General features: G+C 50.2%; 1 protein-coding gene across 9 annotated transcripts in view; it reads left to right on the forward strand.

The window, feature by feature from the left end:
* tex36 (testis expressed 36) overlaps positions 1-16,050 on the forward strand; it is a 51,765-nt gene that overhangs the window by 28,798 nt on the left and 6,917 nt on the right. For 5 of the 9 annotated variants that reach the window (XM_072479230.1, XM_072479229.1, XM_072479231.1 and 2 more), the window contains one exon: positions 8,783-8,874. The exons of the other annotated variants lie outside the window; for them this stretch is intronic. In XM_072479230.1, the coding sequence (XP_072335331.1) occupies positions 8,783-8,874 (92 nt within the window). The remainder of the gene's footprint in view (positions 1-8,782; positions 8,875-16,050) is intronic. 9 annotated transcript variants of the gene reach the window in all.

Here is a 16,050-nt window from a genome sequence, read left to right on the forward strand (position 1 = left end):
CCCTTGTAGCCACAGTATTAATGTAGCTAGTCCAGTTCAGTTTCTGATCAATGGTAATCCCCAGGATGTTGATTATGGAGGATTCCGCGATGGTAATGCCACTGAATATCAAGGGCCGGTGGTTAGATCCTCTCTTGTAGGAGGTGGTCACTGCCTGGCACTTGTGTGGCTGGAATGTAACTTGCCACTTGTCAGTGGACGGCTTCATTATCTGAGGAGTCGCGAATGGTGCTGAACATTGTGCAGTCTTCGGCAAACATCCCCATTTCTGACCTTACGATGGAAGGGAAGGGATATTTCTTCACTTCACTGAAAAAAAAACATGGTTTTGACCTGCTTTCTTATTTCTGAACAGTGAATTCTTCCCTCCTTTACAAACTCATTTGACCCAATTGACCAGTTACTAGGGCAGGTTTGATTTTGATTTTGATTTGATTTGATTTGATTTATTGTCACATGTACCGAAGTACAGTGAAAAGTGTTTTTCTGTGGCTGAGGGAATGTACACAGTACGTACATAGTAGACAAAAGAATAATCACCAGAGAACATTGACAAATGGTACATCAACAAATAGTGATTGGTTACAGTGCAGAACAAGGGGCCAAACAAAGCAAAGCAAATACATGAGCAATTGATTTTTGATTTTTAATTAGTCCCTGAAATGTAGCATTCGTAGCTCCTAATCTACAACATTCCCAAGTAAGAGAATGCTCACAAATTCAGACACTTTATCAGTTATGCACTGGTTTTAAGAAATTCAATATAGTTTCATGCAGTTACAGGCAATTATGCAAGCTAAGGTTACAAAGGCTCATTTAGAATCGAATAATAATAATCGCTTATTGTCACAAGTAGGCTTCAATGAAGTTACTGTGAAAAGCCCCTAGTCACCACATTCCGGCGCCTGTTCGTGGAGGCCGGTACAGGAATTGAACCCGCGCTAAACTATGGTGCTTGAAGCTAAGACGTGTTAAAACTGCTGAATGTTATGATTCCTTTACAAATGTGATCCTAAAACATAATTTTCTCAAACCTCCAGCTGCATGCACTGGATCAGAACAACATAGGAGTACAACAAGCACTTGAGTCTCACCAGTTGATGGTTTATTTTGTAAAAAAAGATTGATATGTTCAATGAAAGATGATACTTTACCTTCATCTGTGAAGCATTGGGCTATCACCAGCTGGTGAGCTCTTGAGAAAGAGGTAAGGAGAAAGTCTGCATGGAATGAGGGAAATGCTGAATGTGGTGTCCTATCATGATGGATCAACTGAAATGTTGTGTGAATTCAAGGAAAGGTCAACAAGGTTGTGCGAGGGAGAGAAGTGAAGCACTTGCATCAGCATTTAAGATGGGTTCAGGAGAAGCATGTCCGAATAAGAGATTTGCAAGTATCCTGGCTCGCATTTCAATGCTCATTGGCATCGGGCCCCCAGGTGCATTGCCATTGGCTGCCTGGATTGGAGCTCCCTTCAAATCCTCAGTTAAGGTAGATATGTGTCAAAGGAGATTTTCATTCTCCAAGGCTAGTCCCCTCTGAAGCACAGCATTCTGCACACTACAGTACTCTGCCAGATCTATCCATGCACTGGAACCTTGTTTTCAATTGATATATTGCCTACTCAGTGGTTGCAGTAGCACCAGTTGTACATGTCCTCTGCTTTATGTTGGAATGCAGATATACGGTGCCATGTATTCAGAGTCTAGTCTTTGTTGCCCAGTCTCCAAACTCAGAGGCGTTTGGGTGGCCTGAAAAGTTGAGATACCTGAGACTGTCACAGGATGCAAGAATCATGATAGCTTTCCAAGAACCTTGCACATATCTACAAGATCCAATTGTGACGTCCGCATACTAGCTGTGTATTCAGCAAGTGGAAACCTTCCCAGCTGACAAAGACCCATAGCTGCTGTGCGGAAATCATGATGACAACATGCATACGGTTTATTTCCCCCTGTACTTGTAGGAAACCAGTGATGGTCTCAAATCCAACCATCATCTTGGCCTGACTGCACTGAGCTGTGTGAAAGTCTATGAATTAGCCTTCCCACCACAAGGCAACTTTGGTCAGCTAGATGCAGCTATGGTACACTGACTGGGAGATCCCACTGATATCTCCAGAGGATACCTGGAATGATGTTGAGACATAAATGCTGAGGGCCCTGGTTAAAAGTGTGTCTTCTTCAATGCCAGGAGCATCCGGAATAAGGTGGGTGAACTTGCGGCATGGGTTTGTACCTGGGACTTCGATGTTGTGGCCATTTCGGAGACATGGATAGAGCAGGGACAGGAATGGTTGTTGCAGGTGCCGGGGTTGAGATATTTCAGTAAGCGCAGGGAAGGTGGTAAAAGAGGGGGAGGGGTGGCATTGTTAGTCAAGGACAGTATTATGGTGGCAGAAAGGACATTTGATGAGGACTCGTCTACTGAGGTAGTATGGGCTGAGGTTAGAAACAGGAAAGGAGAGGTTTTCTGTTAGGGGTTTTCTATAGGCCTCTGAAAAGTTCCAGAGATGTAGAGGAAAGGATTGCAAAGATGATTCTGGATAGGAGCGAAAGCAACAGGGTAATTGTTATGGGGGACTTTAACTTTCCAAATATTGACTGGAAACGCTATAGTTCGAGTACTTTAGATGGGTCCATTTTTGTCCAATGTGTGCAGGAGGGTTTCCTGACACAGTACGTAGATAGGCCAATGAGAGGCGAGGCCATATTGGATTTGGTACTGGGTAATGAACCAGGACAGGTGTTAGATTTGGAGGCAGGTGACCACTTTGGTGATAGTGACCACAATTCGATTACGTTTACTTTAGTGATGGAAAGGGATAGGTATATACTGCAGGGCAAGAGTTATATCTGGGGGAAAGGCAATTATGATGCGATGAGGCAAGACTTAGGATGCATCGGATGGAGAGCAAAACTGCAGGGGATGGGCACAATGGAAATGTGGAGCTTGTTCAAGGAACAGCTACTGCGTGTCCTTGATAAGTATATACCTGTCAGGCAGGGAGGAAGTGGTCGAGCAAGGGAACCGTGGTTTACTAAAGCAGTCAAAACACTTGTCAAGAGGATGAAGGTGGCTTCTGTAAAGATGAGACATGAAGGTTCAGTTGGGCGCTCGAGAGTTACAAGTTAGCTAGGAAGGACCTAAAGAGAGAGCTAAGAAGAGCCAGGAGGGGACATGAGAAGTCCTTGGCAGGTAGGATCAAGGATAACCCTAAAGCTTTCTATAGATATGTCAGGAATAAACGAATGACTAGGGTAAGAGTAGGGCCAGTCAAGGACAGTAGTGGGAAGTTGTGCTTGGAGTCCGAGGAGATAGGAGAGGTGCTAAATGAATATTTTTCGTCTGTATTCACACAGGAAAAACACAATGTTGTCGAGGAGAATACTGAGATTCAGGCTACTAGAATAGAAGGGCTTGAGGTTCATAAGGAGGCGGTGTTAGCAATTCTGGAAAGTGTGAAAATAGATAAGTCCCCTGGGCCGGATGGGATTTATCCCAGGATTCTCTGGGAAGCTAGGGAGGAGATTGCTGAGCCTTTGGCTTTGATCTTTAAGTCATCTTTGTCTACAGGAATAGTGCCAGAAGACTGGAGGATAGCAAATGTTGTCCCCTTGTTCAAGAAGGGGAGTAGAGACAACCCCGGTAACTATAGACCAGTGAGCCTTACTTCTGTTGTGGGCAAAATCTTGGAAAGGTTTATAAGAGATAGGATGTAAATTATCAGGAAAGGAATAATTTGATTAGTTAGTCAACACGGTTTTGTGAAGGGTAGGTCATGCCTCACAAACCTTATTGAGTTCTTTGAGAAGGTGACCAAACAGGTGGATGAGGGTAAAGCAGTTGATGTGGTGTATATGGATTTCAGTAAAGCATTTGATAAGGTTCCCCACGGTAGGCTACTGCAGAAAATACGGAAGCAGGGATTCAGGGTGATTTAGCAGTTTGGATCAGAAATTGGCTCGCTGGAAGAAGACAAAGGGTGGTGGTTGATGGGAAATGTTCAGACTGGAGTCCAGTTACTAGTGGTGTACCACAAGGATCTGTTTTGGAGCCACTGCTGTTTGTCATTTTTATAAATGACCTGGAGGAGCGCGTAGAAGGATGGGTGAGTAAATTTGCAGATGACACTAAAGTCGGTGGCGTTGTGAACAGTGCGGACGGATGTTACAAGTTACAGAGGGACACAGATCGGGCAGCACGGTAGCATTGTGGATAGCACAATTGCTTCACAGCTCCAGGGTCCCAGGTTCGATACCAGTTTGGGTCACTGTCTGTGCGGAGTCTGCACATCCTCCCCGTGTGTGCGTGGGTTTCGTCCGGGTGCTCCGGTTTCCTCCCACAGTCCAAAGATGTGCAGGTTAGGTGGATTGGCCATGATAAATTGCCCTTAGTGTCCAAAATTGCCCTTAGTGTTGGGTGGGGTTAGTGGGTTATGGGGATAGGGTGGAGGTGTTGACTTTGGGTACGGTGCTCTTTCCAAGAGCCGGTGCAGACTCGATGGGCCGAATGGCCTCCTTCTGCACTGTAAATTCTATGAGATAAGCTGCAGCGCTGGGCTGAGAGGTGGCAAATGGAGTTTAATGCAGAAAAGTGTGAGGTGATTCATTTTGGAAGAATAACAGGAAGACAGAGTACTGGGCTAATGGTAAGATTCTTGGCAGTGTGGATGAGCAGAGAGATCTCGGTGTCCATGTACATAGATCCCTGAAAGTTGCCACCCAGGTTGAGAGGGTTGTTAAGAAGGCGTAGGGTGTGTTAGCTTTTATTGGTAGAGTGATTGAGTTTCGGAGCCATGAGGTCATGTTGCAGCTGTACAAAACTCTGGTGCGGCCGCATTTGGAGTATTGCGTGCAATTCTGGTCGCCGCTTTATAGGAAGGATGTGGAAGCATTGGAAAGGGTGCAGAGGAGATTTACCAGAATATTGCCTGGTATGGAGGGAAGATCTTATGAGGAAAGGCTGAGGGACTTGAGGCTGTTTTCGTTAGAGAGAAGAAGGTTAAGAGGTGACTTAATTGAGGCATACAAGATGATCAGAGGATTGGATAGGGTGGACAGTGAGAGCCTTCTTCCTCGGATGGTGATGCCTAGCACGAGGGGACATAGCTTTAAATTGAGGGGAGATAGATATAAGACACATGTCAGAGGTAGGTTCTTTACTCAGTGAGTAGTAAGGGCATGGAATGCCCTGCCTGCAACAGTGGTGGACTCGCCAACACTAAGGGCATTCAAATGGTCATTGGATAGACATATGGACGATAAGGGAATAGTGTAGATGGGCTTTAGAGTGGTTTCACAGGTCGCGCAACATCGAGAGCCGAAGGGCCTGTACTGCGCTGTAATGTTCTATGTTACTTTACTGCCACAGGCAATGAATGGCCACCACATCCCAGTGACCTTGAATTCTTTTCTAACATTCTGTACAGATCTATCACCACTTAACTGGACAGCCGCCGTTTTCCATCAACACAAATGGTGCAACATCTGTATGCCATAGTATCATTATGGCACAGAAGTTAGCCTTCTTAGTTTTTGCCAGTAGATCCTTTTGACAGGATAATGTCTTCTGCAACCATGAGTCTCCACCCATGGTTGTTTCAATCTTCCTCACACATATCCCCTTTCACCTACCCAAGCCTGCTGCTACTCTGGGTGTTTCAGCCCTGTGCCTGTACCTGCCTGTCTCCCTCTCTCTCTCATTCACCTCCTCATTGGAGGAGTCAAAATCTGCGTGCTTGAGATCATTGCTAATTGCTGGGCTCACATCTGATCGTCTCTTGTAGGCAGCTAGCTGTTCCACCCTGACCCTGCCTTCTTGAAAATGGTTTGTGGGAGGGTTGGCGCTGGAAAACTAGCATTCCAGCCAGCGGCACCAAATTCCAGGTCCACCCACCTTCTGCCCCACCCCTATTGGCCTTTGAAACTCCCGCCTAAGATCTGCTGAGACAATTAAAATTGTGTTGTGACCAACTACTGACAAGTTCCTACCATGGGGGTTAGATCGCACCAGGATAGGAGTACCTCCGTGCTGATTTGAAGTACCTGGGTTTTGGCTCTGCCAACCGATTATACTGTTAATCTTTGGTAATTGTAGCTCCCAAGGAGAGAATTGTGCATTTCAAATCAGGCAATCAGAATCTCCACCTGTGTAGCCTTTTCAGGAACTTGGTCTGGAAACTCTTAAACCTAGTGATGGGTTTTCAAACATGTCAGACATCCTGCTAACCCCAAAAAATGTTATTCTTAACAGCTCATGGGTAGCCAAATGAAACACTTTCACATTATGTGGATTAGATTAATAGACCTTCAGAGTTTCCTTCATTTTATTCTCGTGGAGACAAGACAGTTCTTCCTTCCCACCCTACGGTGGCACGGTAGCACAGTGGTTAGCACAGTTGCTTCACAGCTCCAGGGTCCCAAGTTCGATTCCCTGCTTGGGTCACACTGTCTGTGCGGAGTCTGCATGTTCTGCCCGTGTCTGCATAGGTTTTCTCTGGGTGTTCCAGTTTCCTACCTGTCGCACCATCGATCACACACGAGGCGAGACGTAAAGAACTTCAATCGAGGCTTTATTGAGCAGACTTGATCAGACTCGTTCCCCAGCAGCTCAGTCACAGAATGCAGCTGCGGGGATTAAACCCAGGTTCTTGTACCCCGCCTATCTGGGTGGAGCCCAGTAGGCGGCGGATCCAATCGGGATCCAGCATCTGTCCTCCAATGGCTCCTCGGCATTCATGGTGTACCGTATTTCCCTTAATACATACCACCACATTCTCCCCTTGTTAAAAATGAACCTGGCGGGGTGGTGGGTGGTATGGTGGTAGGGGTTTACAGGGTCGGCACCTTAACCATTGAACTATATACAATCATGCCGCTTTTACTGGGCCACCGAATTATTCACATTTTACCCGATTTGCAGCGTTAACTATTTACACCAATGCCGCTTTACTGGGCCACTGAATTATATACATCTTATACGATTCGATGAGTCGAGATGGTGCTCTGGTCGTCCTTTCCGATCGTCTCAGCCTGGGTGGTGGTGGTGGTGCAGGCTCGGGTCCGGTCGACTCTGGGAGCATCGCGCTGTCCCCCTCTGTTTCCTTACCCCTGGATGGGCCTGGGAGGAGAACTGATCCCCCCGGGAAGGGGGTGGCTGTGGGGTGCACCGGCGGGAGTGAGGGGGAGGTGATTTGTGTTTGGAGGTGGGGGGGGAGCTCCGGCGGGCGCCAGGTCCCGCAGAGAGACCGTGTCCTGTCGGCCATCTGGATAAGCCACGTAGGCGTACTGCGGGTTTGCGTGGAGTAGATGTACCTTTTCCATCAGTGGGTCTGATTTGTGCGCCCGCACATGTTTCCGGAGCAGGATGGGTCCCGGGGCTGCCAGTCAGGTCGGAAGTGACGTTCCAGAAGCGGACCTCCTAGAGAAGACAAGGAGGCGCTCGTGAGGCGTTTGGTTAGTGGTGGTACACAGCAGGGACCGGATAGAGTGAAGGGCATCCGGGAGGACTTCCTGCCAGCAGGAAGTTGGGAGACTCCTAGACCGTAGGGCCAGTAGGACGGTCTTCCAGACCATTCCGTTCTCCCTCTCTACCTGCCCGTTCCCCCGGGGGTTGTAGCTGGTCGTCCTGCTCGAGGCTATGCCCTTGCTGAGCAGGAATTGACGCAGCTCGTCACTCATGAAGGAGGTCCCCCGTTCGCTATGGATGTAGGCGGGGAAACCGAACAGGGTAAAGATGGTGCCGAGGGCTTTAATGACCGTGGCCGCGGTCATGTCAGGGCAGGGGATGGTGAAGGGGAAGCGGGAGTATTCGTCAACGACGTTAAGAAAGTACGTGTTGCAATCGGTGGAGGGGATGGGGCCTTTGAAGTCGAAACTGAGGCGTTCAAAGGGACGGGAAGTCTTTATCAGGTGCGCTCGATCTGGCCTGAAAAAATGCGGTTTGCATTCTGCGCTGATTTGGCAGTTCCTGGTGACTGTTCGGACGTCCTCGACGGAGTAAGGGAGGTTGTGGGCCTTTATGAAGTGGTAGAAACGAGTGACCCCCGGGTGGCAGAGGTCCTCGTGGAGGGCTTGGAGACGGTCCACTTGTGCGTTGGCACAAGTGCCGCGAGATAGGGCATCGGACGGTTCGTTCAGCTTTCCAGGAAGGTACAAGATCTCAATTGTAGGTGGAGAGTTCGATCCTCCACCGCAGGATCTTGTCGTTCTTTATCTTGCCCCGCTGTGCATTATCGAACATGAAGGCTACCGACCGTTGGTCAGTGAGGAGAGTGAATCTCCTACCGGCCAGGTAATGCCTCCAATGTCGCACAGCTTCCACTATGGCTTGGGCCTCCTTTTCTACTGAGGAGTGGTGAATTTCTGAAGTGTGTAGGGTCCGGGAGAAAAAGGCCACGGGTCTGCCTGCTTGGTTGAGCGTGGCCGCCAGAGCTACGTCGGACGCGTCGCTCTCGACTTGGAAGGGGAGGGACTCGTCGATGGCGCGCATCGTGGCCTTTGCGATATCCGTTTTGATGCAGCTGAAGGCCTGGCGGGCCTCTGTCGACAGGGGAAAAGTAGTGGACTGGATTAGTGGGCGGGCCTTGTCTGCATACTGGGGGACCCAGTGGGCGTAATAAGAAAAGAAGCCCAGGCAGCGTTTCAGGGCTTTGGTACAGTGGGGGAGAGGGAACTCCATGAACATGCGTTCGGGGTCGGGGCCTATCACTCCATTACGCACTACGTAGCCAAGTATGGCCAGACGGTCGGTGCTAAACACACCTTTTTCCTCGTTGTAGGTGAGGATGAGGGCGTTAGCGGTCTGGAGGAATTTGCGGAGGTTGGCGTTGTGGTCCTGCTGGTCGTGGCCGCAGATGGTAACGTTGTCGAGGTATGGGTATGCCGATTGATCATGTTGGATATGCGGGGAAGAGGGTACGCATCTAGCTGCGTGTACCTGTTGATGGTCTGACTGTAGTCTACGACCATCCTTTGCTTCTCCCCTGTCTTCACTACTACCACCTGGGCTCTCCAGGGACTATTACTGGCCTGGATTATGCCTTCCTGCAGCAGCCGCTTCGGACCTGATAAACGTCCGGTCCTGGGTGCTGTACCGTCTGCTCCTAGTGGCGACGGCTTTGCAATCCGGGGTGAGGTTCGCAAACAGGGAGGGCGGTTCGACCTTGAGTGTCGCGAGGCCGCAGATAGTCAGTGGGAGTATAGGGCCGCCAAATTTGAATGTTAAGCTCTGGAGGTTGCATTGGAAGTCCAACACCAGGAGGGTGGGAGCGCAGAGGTGGGGAAGGACGTACAGCCGGTAATTTTTGAACTCTCTCCCCTAGAACGTTAGGTTTGCGATGCAGAACCCTTTGATTTCAACGGAGTGGGACCCCGCCGCCAGGAAAACGTTTTGGGTGCTTGGCCGAATTACAAGGGAACAGCATCTTACCGTGTCCGGGTGAATAAAACTCTCCGTGCTCCCCGAGTCAATCAAACACGGCATCTCGTGCCCGTTCACCAGCACCTTTGTCATTGTCGTCTGGAGCGTCCGGGGCCGTGACTGGTCGAGGGTCACCGATGCCAAACGTGGTTGGTGTATCAGATCATTGTCTTCAGGCAGTGTGGAGCCATCCACACTGGGGTCCTTGCCTGTCAGCCAAGATGGCGGCGTCCATGGATCGCACGCGGTCGGGGGTGGACAAAATGGCCACTCCCATGAGTCGCACGCGGCCGGGGGTGGACAAAATGGCCGCTCCCATGGATCGCACGCGGCCCGTGGGTAGGAAGATGGCGACACCCGTCCCCCCCTCGTGGTGTCCGGGGTCCAAAATGGCGGCGCCCGTTGGCCGCCTGTGGGTCGCTGGGGAGGTTGAGCCCGTGGTCTCATTTGTTCCCCGGAGTAGCGGCGACCCCACGGGACTGGCACACCACTGCGTAGTGCCCCTTTTTCCCGCAGCTTTTGCAGGTGGCCGAGCGGGCCGGGCAGCGCTGGCGGGGGTGTTTTGGCTGCCCGCAAAAGTAGCAGCGCGGCCCCCCGGGTGGTCTGGGATTCTGGCTGCGCACGCTTGCGGAGGGGTTGGGGTTGCCGGGGGGTCGGTCGCGGCGGGGGTCCACGGAGCCCAAGCAGCTGCAGCGCGGTCGGGGGCATAGGCGCGGGCGTTTTGGGAGGCCACATCGAGGGAGGCTGCAAGGGCCCGTACCTCTGTGAGTCCGAGAGAGTCTTTCTCTAAAAGTCTCTGGCGAATTTGCGACGATGCCAAACCTGCTACGTAAGCGCCTCTGATCAGGAGGTCCGTATGTTCGTTCGCCGTAACCGCTGGGCAGTTGCAGTTTCGTCCCAGGATTGTTAGAGCATTGAAGAAATCGTCTAGCGATTCCCCGGGGATTTGTCGTCTCGTCGCGAGCTGGTAGCGTGCGTAGACCTGGTTGACGGGCTTAATGTAGATCTCCTTCAAGTTGAGCGCCGCTGGGAATTCTTCCGCGTCCTCGATGAGTGAGTAGATTTCGGGACTCACCCTGGAATGCAGGACCTGCATCTTCTGGTCTTCTGTTGGTCTGCCGGGGGCCGTTCCTAGGTATCCCTCAAAGCACGGCAGCCAGTGTTTAAACGCCGATGTTGCATTAGCTGCGTGGGGGCCGATTCGCAGGCACTCCGAGGGTGATGCGGAGCTCCATATTCCTTTTTAAGTCTGCTCAATAAATTGTAGCACCATCGATCACACATGAGGCGAGACATAAAGAACTTCAATCGAGGCTTTATTGAGCAGACTTGTTCAGACTCGTTCCCCAGCAGCTCAGTCACAGAATGCAGCTGCGGGGATTAAATCCAGGTTCTTATACCCCGCCTATCTGGGTGGAGCCCTGTAGGCGGCGGATCCAATCGGGATCCAGCATCTGTCCTCCAATGGCTCCTCGGCATTTATGGTGTACCGTATTACCCTTAATACATACCACCACACTACCACAGTCCAAAGATGTGCAGGTTAGGTGGATTGGCCTTGCTAAATAGCATTTAGTGTCCAAAAAGGTGAGGTGGGGTTACTGGGTTACGGGGATAGGGTGGAGGTATTGGCGTAAGTAGGGTGCTCTTTCCAGGAGCCGATGCAAACTCGATGGGCCAAATGGCCTCCTTCTGCACTGTAAATTGTATGATTCTATGAAATCCCACAGTTGCCCACTTCCAATTTTTGGAAAGCTGTGGGAACGTTTTCTTCATTCAGTTCCCAATACACTATTCGCAGATCTTGTTGTCCCCACACCACCCTTGAAAAGAAAATTCCATGCCCCAGCCTTTTGAAGCATTTTCACTCACTACCTGAAAAAAAAGATTTAACTGGCATCTATATAGCACTTTCCATGGCCACAGGATATCTCAAAGTGCTTGACACCAATGAAGTACTTTTTGAAGTGTAGCCAGTTTCATAAGTAAGACACGTGGCAGCCAACTTGCATTTAGCAAACTCCCATAACCATAATGTAATAATCGCCTCAGTCTGGTGACTGTGAGAGTGGAGTGGTTGGTGAGGGGGTCGGGTGTAGTGGTGGTTAAAAATCAATTAATAATTACACAGTGTCTTGTTGACTCACAGTATTATCATCTCAGTGCTGGCTGACTCACTTGCAGTCCCACTTAAATCACTCAAACTCATACTGGGGACTTCTTGGATCAGTTTTTCGCAAGCTGTCCTGGAAGTACCAGACAAAAGGTGTATCTGATGAAGTCTCACCTTCCACGTTCTGGGAGGCACTGAAGGCTGTAATCCGAGGGGAAATAATACCCTACAAGGCGCGTAGAGATAGGGAACAGAGAGCGACCAGGCAACAGCAGATCAACTCCAACTTGGAGGTAGACAGAAAATACTCCGAGGCCCCGACCGTAGAGCTGCTGGCAGAGAAAAGGCTACAAATGGGCTTTAACCTGCTATCCACTAGGAAAGCAGTATACTAACTCCGCCAGACATGGGGGACCTTTTACGAACACGAAGAAAAAGCTGGCCGCCTACTGGCTCACCAGCTGAGAAAGCAGGTAGCCACGAGGGAAATAGCGCAGGTAAAGGATGACAGAGGCAGACTGTTAGCAGAACCAAAAGAGGTCAACCAAGCATTTGAGACCTTCTACTGAGGACTATACACCTCCGAACCCCCGATGGGGTCGCGGGGATGAAACAGTTCCTCGCCGGACTGGAAATGCCGGTTGTGGGGAGGACAGACGGTGGGGGGGTGGGGAAAGCTGGAAGCACCAATAGATCTGGGAGAAATCATGGAGAGCATCAGCTCTCAGAGGACTTCTACAAAAGTAGCTGGCCCCACATCTAAGGGACATGTTCGAAGACTCACTGGCAACGGCATTTTGCTTCCTACGCTAGCGCAGGCCATAATCTCACTGATACCCAAAAAAGACAAAAATCCAACAGAATGTGGATCATACAGACCAATTTCACTGTTGAATGTGGATGCGAAAATACTCGCAAAGGTCCTGGCCAAAAGGCTGGAGAATGCCGTACCGGAGATGGTCGCTGAAGACCAGACAGACTTTTTTAAGGCTAGGCAACTCACTGCGAACATCAGGCGGCAGATGAACGTAATAATGACCCCCTCTGGGGAGAGAACACCAGAGGTGATCGTCTTCCTGGATGCAGAAAAAGCCTTCGACAGAGTCGAATGAAAGTACCTCCTTGAGATACTGGAACGGTTTGGGCTAGGAGCAGGGTTCACCGCCTGGGTGAGACTCCTGTACAACGCTCCCAAGGCGAGAGTTGAAACCAACACCACCAGCTCTGAATTCTTACAGCTACAAAGAGGCACAAGGCAAGGATGCCCACTGTCCCTGCTCCTGTTAGCATTAGCAATCGAACATTTGCCAATAGCCCTACGGGGTGCGAAAAACTGGAAGGGCATCCAAAGAGAGCACAGAGTTTTGCTCTATGCAGAGGACCTGCTCCTATACATCTCAAAGCCACAGGAAGCACTGAAAGCAATAATGTGGATCCTAAAAGAGTTCGGGACTTTCTGGGGTTACAAACTGAACCTGGGCAAAAACGAGGCATTCCCAGTGAACCCAAACGAGGGAGGGACAGAGCTGGAGGGACTCCCGTTCAAAATAGCCCAAAACAGATTCCGATACCTGGGGATCCAAATGGCCAGAGACTGGATACAGATCCACAAATGGAACCTGACCAGTCAAAAAGGACTTACAGAGGTGGGACGCACTCCCACTCTCCCTGGCGGGGAGAATGCAGATGATCAAAATTAACGTGCTGCCGAGGTTCCTCTTCCTGTTTAGGTCCATACTGATTTTCATCCCCAAGACCTTCTTCCAGAACCTAGATAGCTTAATTATGCCGTTTGTGTATGGGGGGGGGGGGGGGGGGTGTGGGGGGGGAGAGAATCCAAGAGTCCCCAAATCAACACTGCAAAGGAGGTAAATTAAGGGTGGCCTGACACTGCCAAACCTGCAATACTACCACTGGGCAGCAACACCAGAAAGAGTGAGGGGATGGGTGCATGAGCCCATGTGGATGCAAAAATAATCGCAAAGGTCCTGGCCAAAAGGCTGGAGAACGGCGTACCGCTGAAGACCAGACGGGCTTTGTCAAGGCTAGGCAACTCACTTCGAACATCAGGCGGCTGATGAACATAATAATGACCCCCTCCGGTAAGAGAACATCAGAGGTGATCATCTCCATGGACGCATGTAGAAGATAGTATGGGCGACACTTCATGACCCACATGGGTCAGGTATTCCAGGTCCGGGCTGATGAGGGCTGAGAGGTTGGTCATGAAGCACATCACCTCCTTACTCCCAGAACGCCTTGACCCACTGTAATTCGCATACCGCCGCAACCGGTCCACAGCCGATGCCATCTCCTTGGCCCTACACTCCTCCCTCGACAACAAGGACTCCTTCATCAGACTCCTATTTATTGACTAAAGCTCTGCCTTCAACACTATAATCCCAGCCAAGGTCATATCAAAGCTCCAAACCCTAGGACTTGGCTCCTCACTCTGCAACTGGATCCTCGACTTTCTGATCCACAGAACACAATCAGTAAGAATAAAAAACAACACCTCCTCCATAATAGTCCTCAATACCGGGGCCCCGCAAGGCTGCATACTTAGCCCCCTACTATACTCCCTGTACACACACGACTGTGTGGCAACATTTGGTTCCAACTCCATCTACAAGTTTGCTGACAATACGACCGTAGTGGGCCGGATCTCGAATAACGATGAGGCAAAATACAGGAGGGAGATAGAGAACCTAGTGGAGTGGTGCAGTGACAACAATCTCTCCCTCAATGCCAGCAAAACTAAAGAGCTGGTCATTGACTTCAGGAAGCAAAGTATTGTACACACCCCTGTCAGCATCAACGGGACCGAGGTGGAGATGGTTAGCAGCTTCAAATTCTCAGGGGTACACATCTCCAAAAATCTTTCCTGGTCCATCCATGGCGATGCTATCACCAAGAAAGCACAACAGCGTCCAAACGTCCTCAGGAAACTAAGGACATTCGGCATGTCCACATTAACTCTTACCAACTTTTACAGATGCACCACAGAAAGCATCCTATTTAGCTGCATCACAGCCTGGTATGGCAACTGCTCGGCCCAAGACCGCAAGAAACTTCAGAGAGTCGTGAACACCGCCCAGTCCATCACACGAACCTGCCTCCCATCCATTGACTCCATCTACACCTCCCGCTGCCTGGGGAAAGCGAGCAGCATAATCAAAGAGCCCTCCCACCTGGCTTATTCACTCTTCCAACTTCTTCCATTGGGCAGTAGATACAAAAGTCTCAGCACACGCATGAACAGACTCAAAAACAGCTTCTTACCCGCTGTTACCAGACTCCTAAACGACCCTTTTATGGACTGACCTGATTAACACTACACCCCTGTATGCTTCACCCGATGCCAGTGTTATGTAGTTACGTTGTGTACCTTGTGTTGCCCTATTATGTATTTTCTTTCCTTTTCTTTTCATGTACTTAATGATCTGTTGAGCTGCTCGCAGAAACATACTTTTCACTGTACCTCGGTACACGTGACAATGAACAAAATCCAAATCCAACTCGGAGTGGGTACATATGGGGGAGGCCTCCTGCAAGGGACCGATGCTCCGGGCCCTGGCCACGATAGCACGTGGGACCAGTTGAGATAACATTTCGGGCTAACCAGGATGTCCCCCATGGCCCCCATCTGCAGCAACCACAGATTCCCGCCAGCCATGCTAGACGCAACGTTTAAAAATTGGAGACAGGACGGGGGAACATTGACTGTTAGGGACTTCTACCTAGGGCACAGACTAGCAATGCTGAACGAACTGATGGAGGAATGGGAATTGCCGACAGAACAGGAAATGAAACACTTACAAATAAAACATTTCCTCCGCAAAGAGACAATAGGATAGCCCAGGGCCTCGGAGCCTACACTATTAGAGGACCTGATGACCATGGAGGGGGTTTCTGTGGGAAAATATACGGACAGCTACTGGACAGAGCTCGAACACCACTGGACGAGACCAGACGGAAATGGGAGGACGAACTGTAGACAGAAGTGGGGTGGGGCTAACTCCACCTCCTCCTGTGCAAGGCTCAGCCTCATGCAGTTCAAAGTGGTGCATAGAGCACACCTGACCAGAACCCGAATGAGCAGATTCTTCCCGGAGGTGGAGGATAAATGTGAACGGTGCCAGAGGGGCCCGGTCAACCACAACCACATGTTCTGGGCTTGTCCCAAACTTGCTGGATTCTGGACAGCCTTCTCCGAGGCAATGTCCAAGCTTTGTGGGGATGAGGGTGAAGCCATGCCCAAATGTGGCAACCTTTGGGGTATCAGAGCAGCCAGAGCTACACATGGGGAAGAGGGCCGACGCCCTAGCTTTCGCTTCCCTAATCGCACGCCGGAGAATCCTGCTCGGCTGGCGATCAGCAGCACCACGCACAGCACAGGTCGGAGGAAGGCTTCCTTATTGCATGGGTGCAATTTGTCGGTCTGTTCCAAAACCTGTTTGAGGCCAGCAACAACCAATAGAGGGAGAATTGAAAGGAGTAGAGAGGGGGAAAAA

Source organism: Scyliorhinus torazame, chromosome 16 (genome assembly GCF_047496885.1).
Source record: "Scyliorhinus torazame isolate Kashiwa2021f chromosome 16, sScyTor2.1, whole genome shotgun sequence".
NCBI classification, from domain to species: Eukaryota; Metazoa; Chordata; class Chondrichthyes; order Carcharhiniformes; family Scyliorhinidae; genus Scyliorhinus; species Scyliorhinus torazame.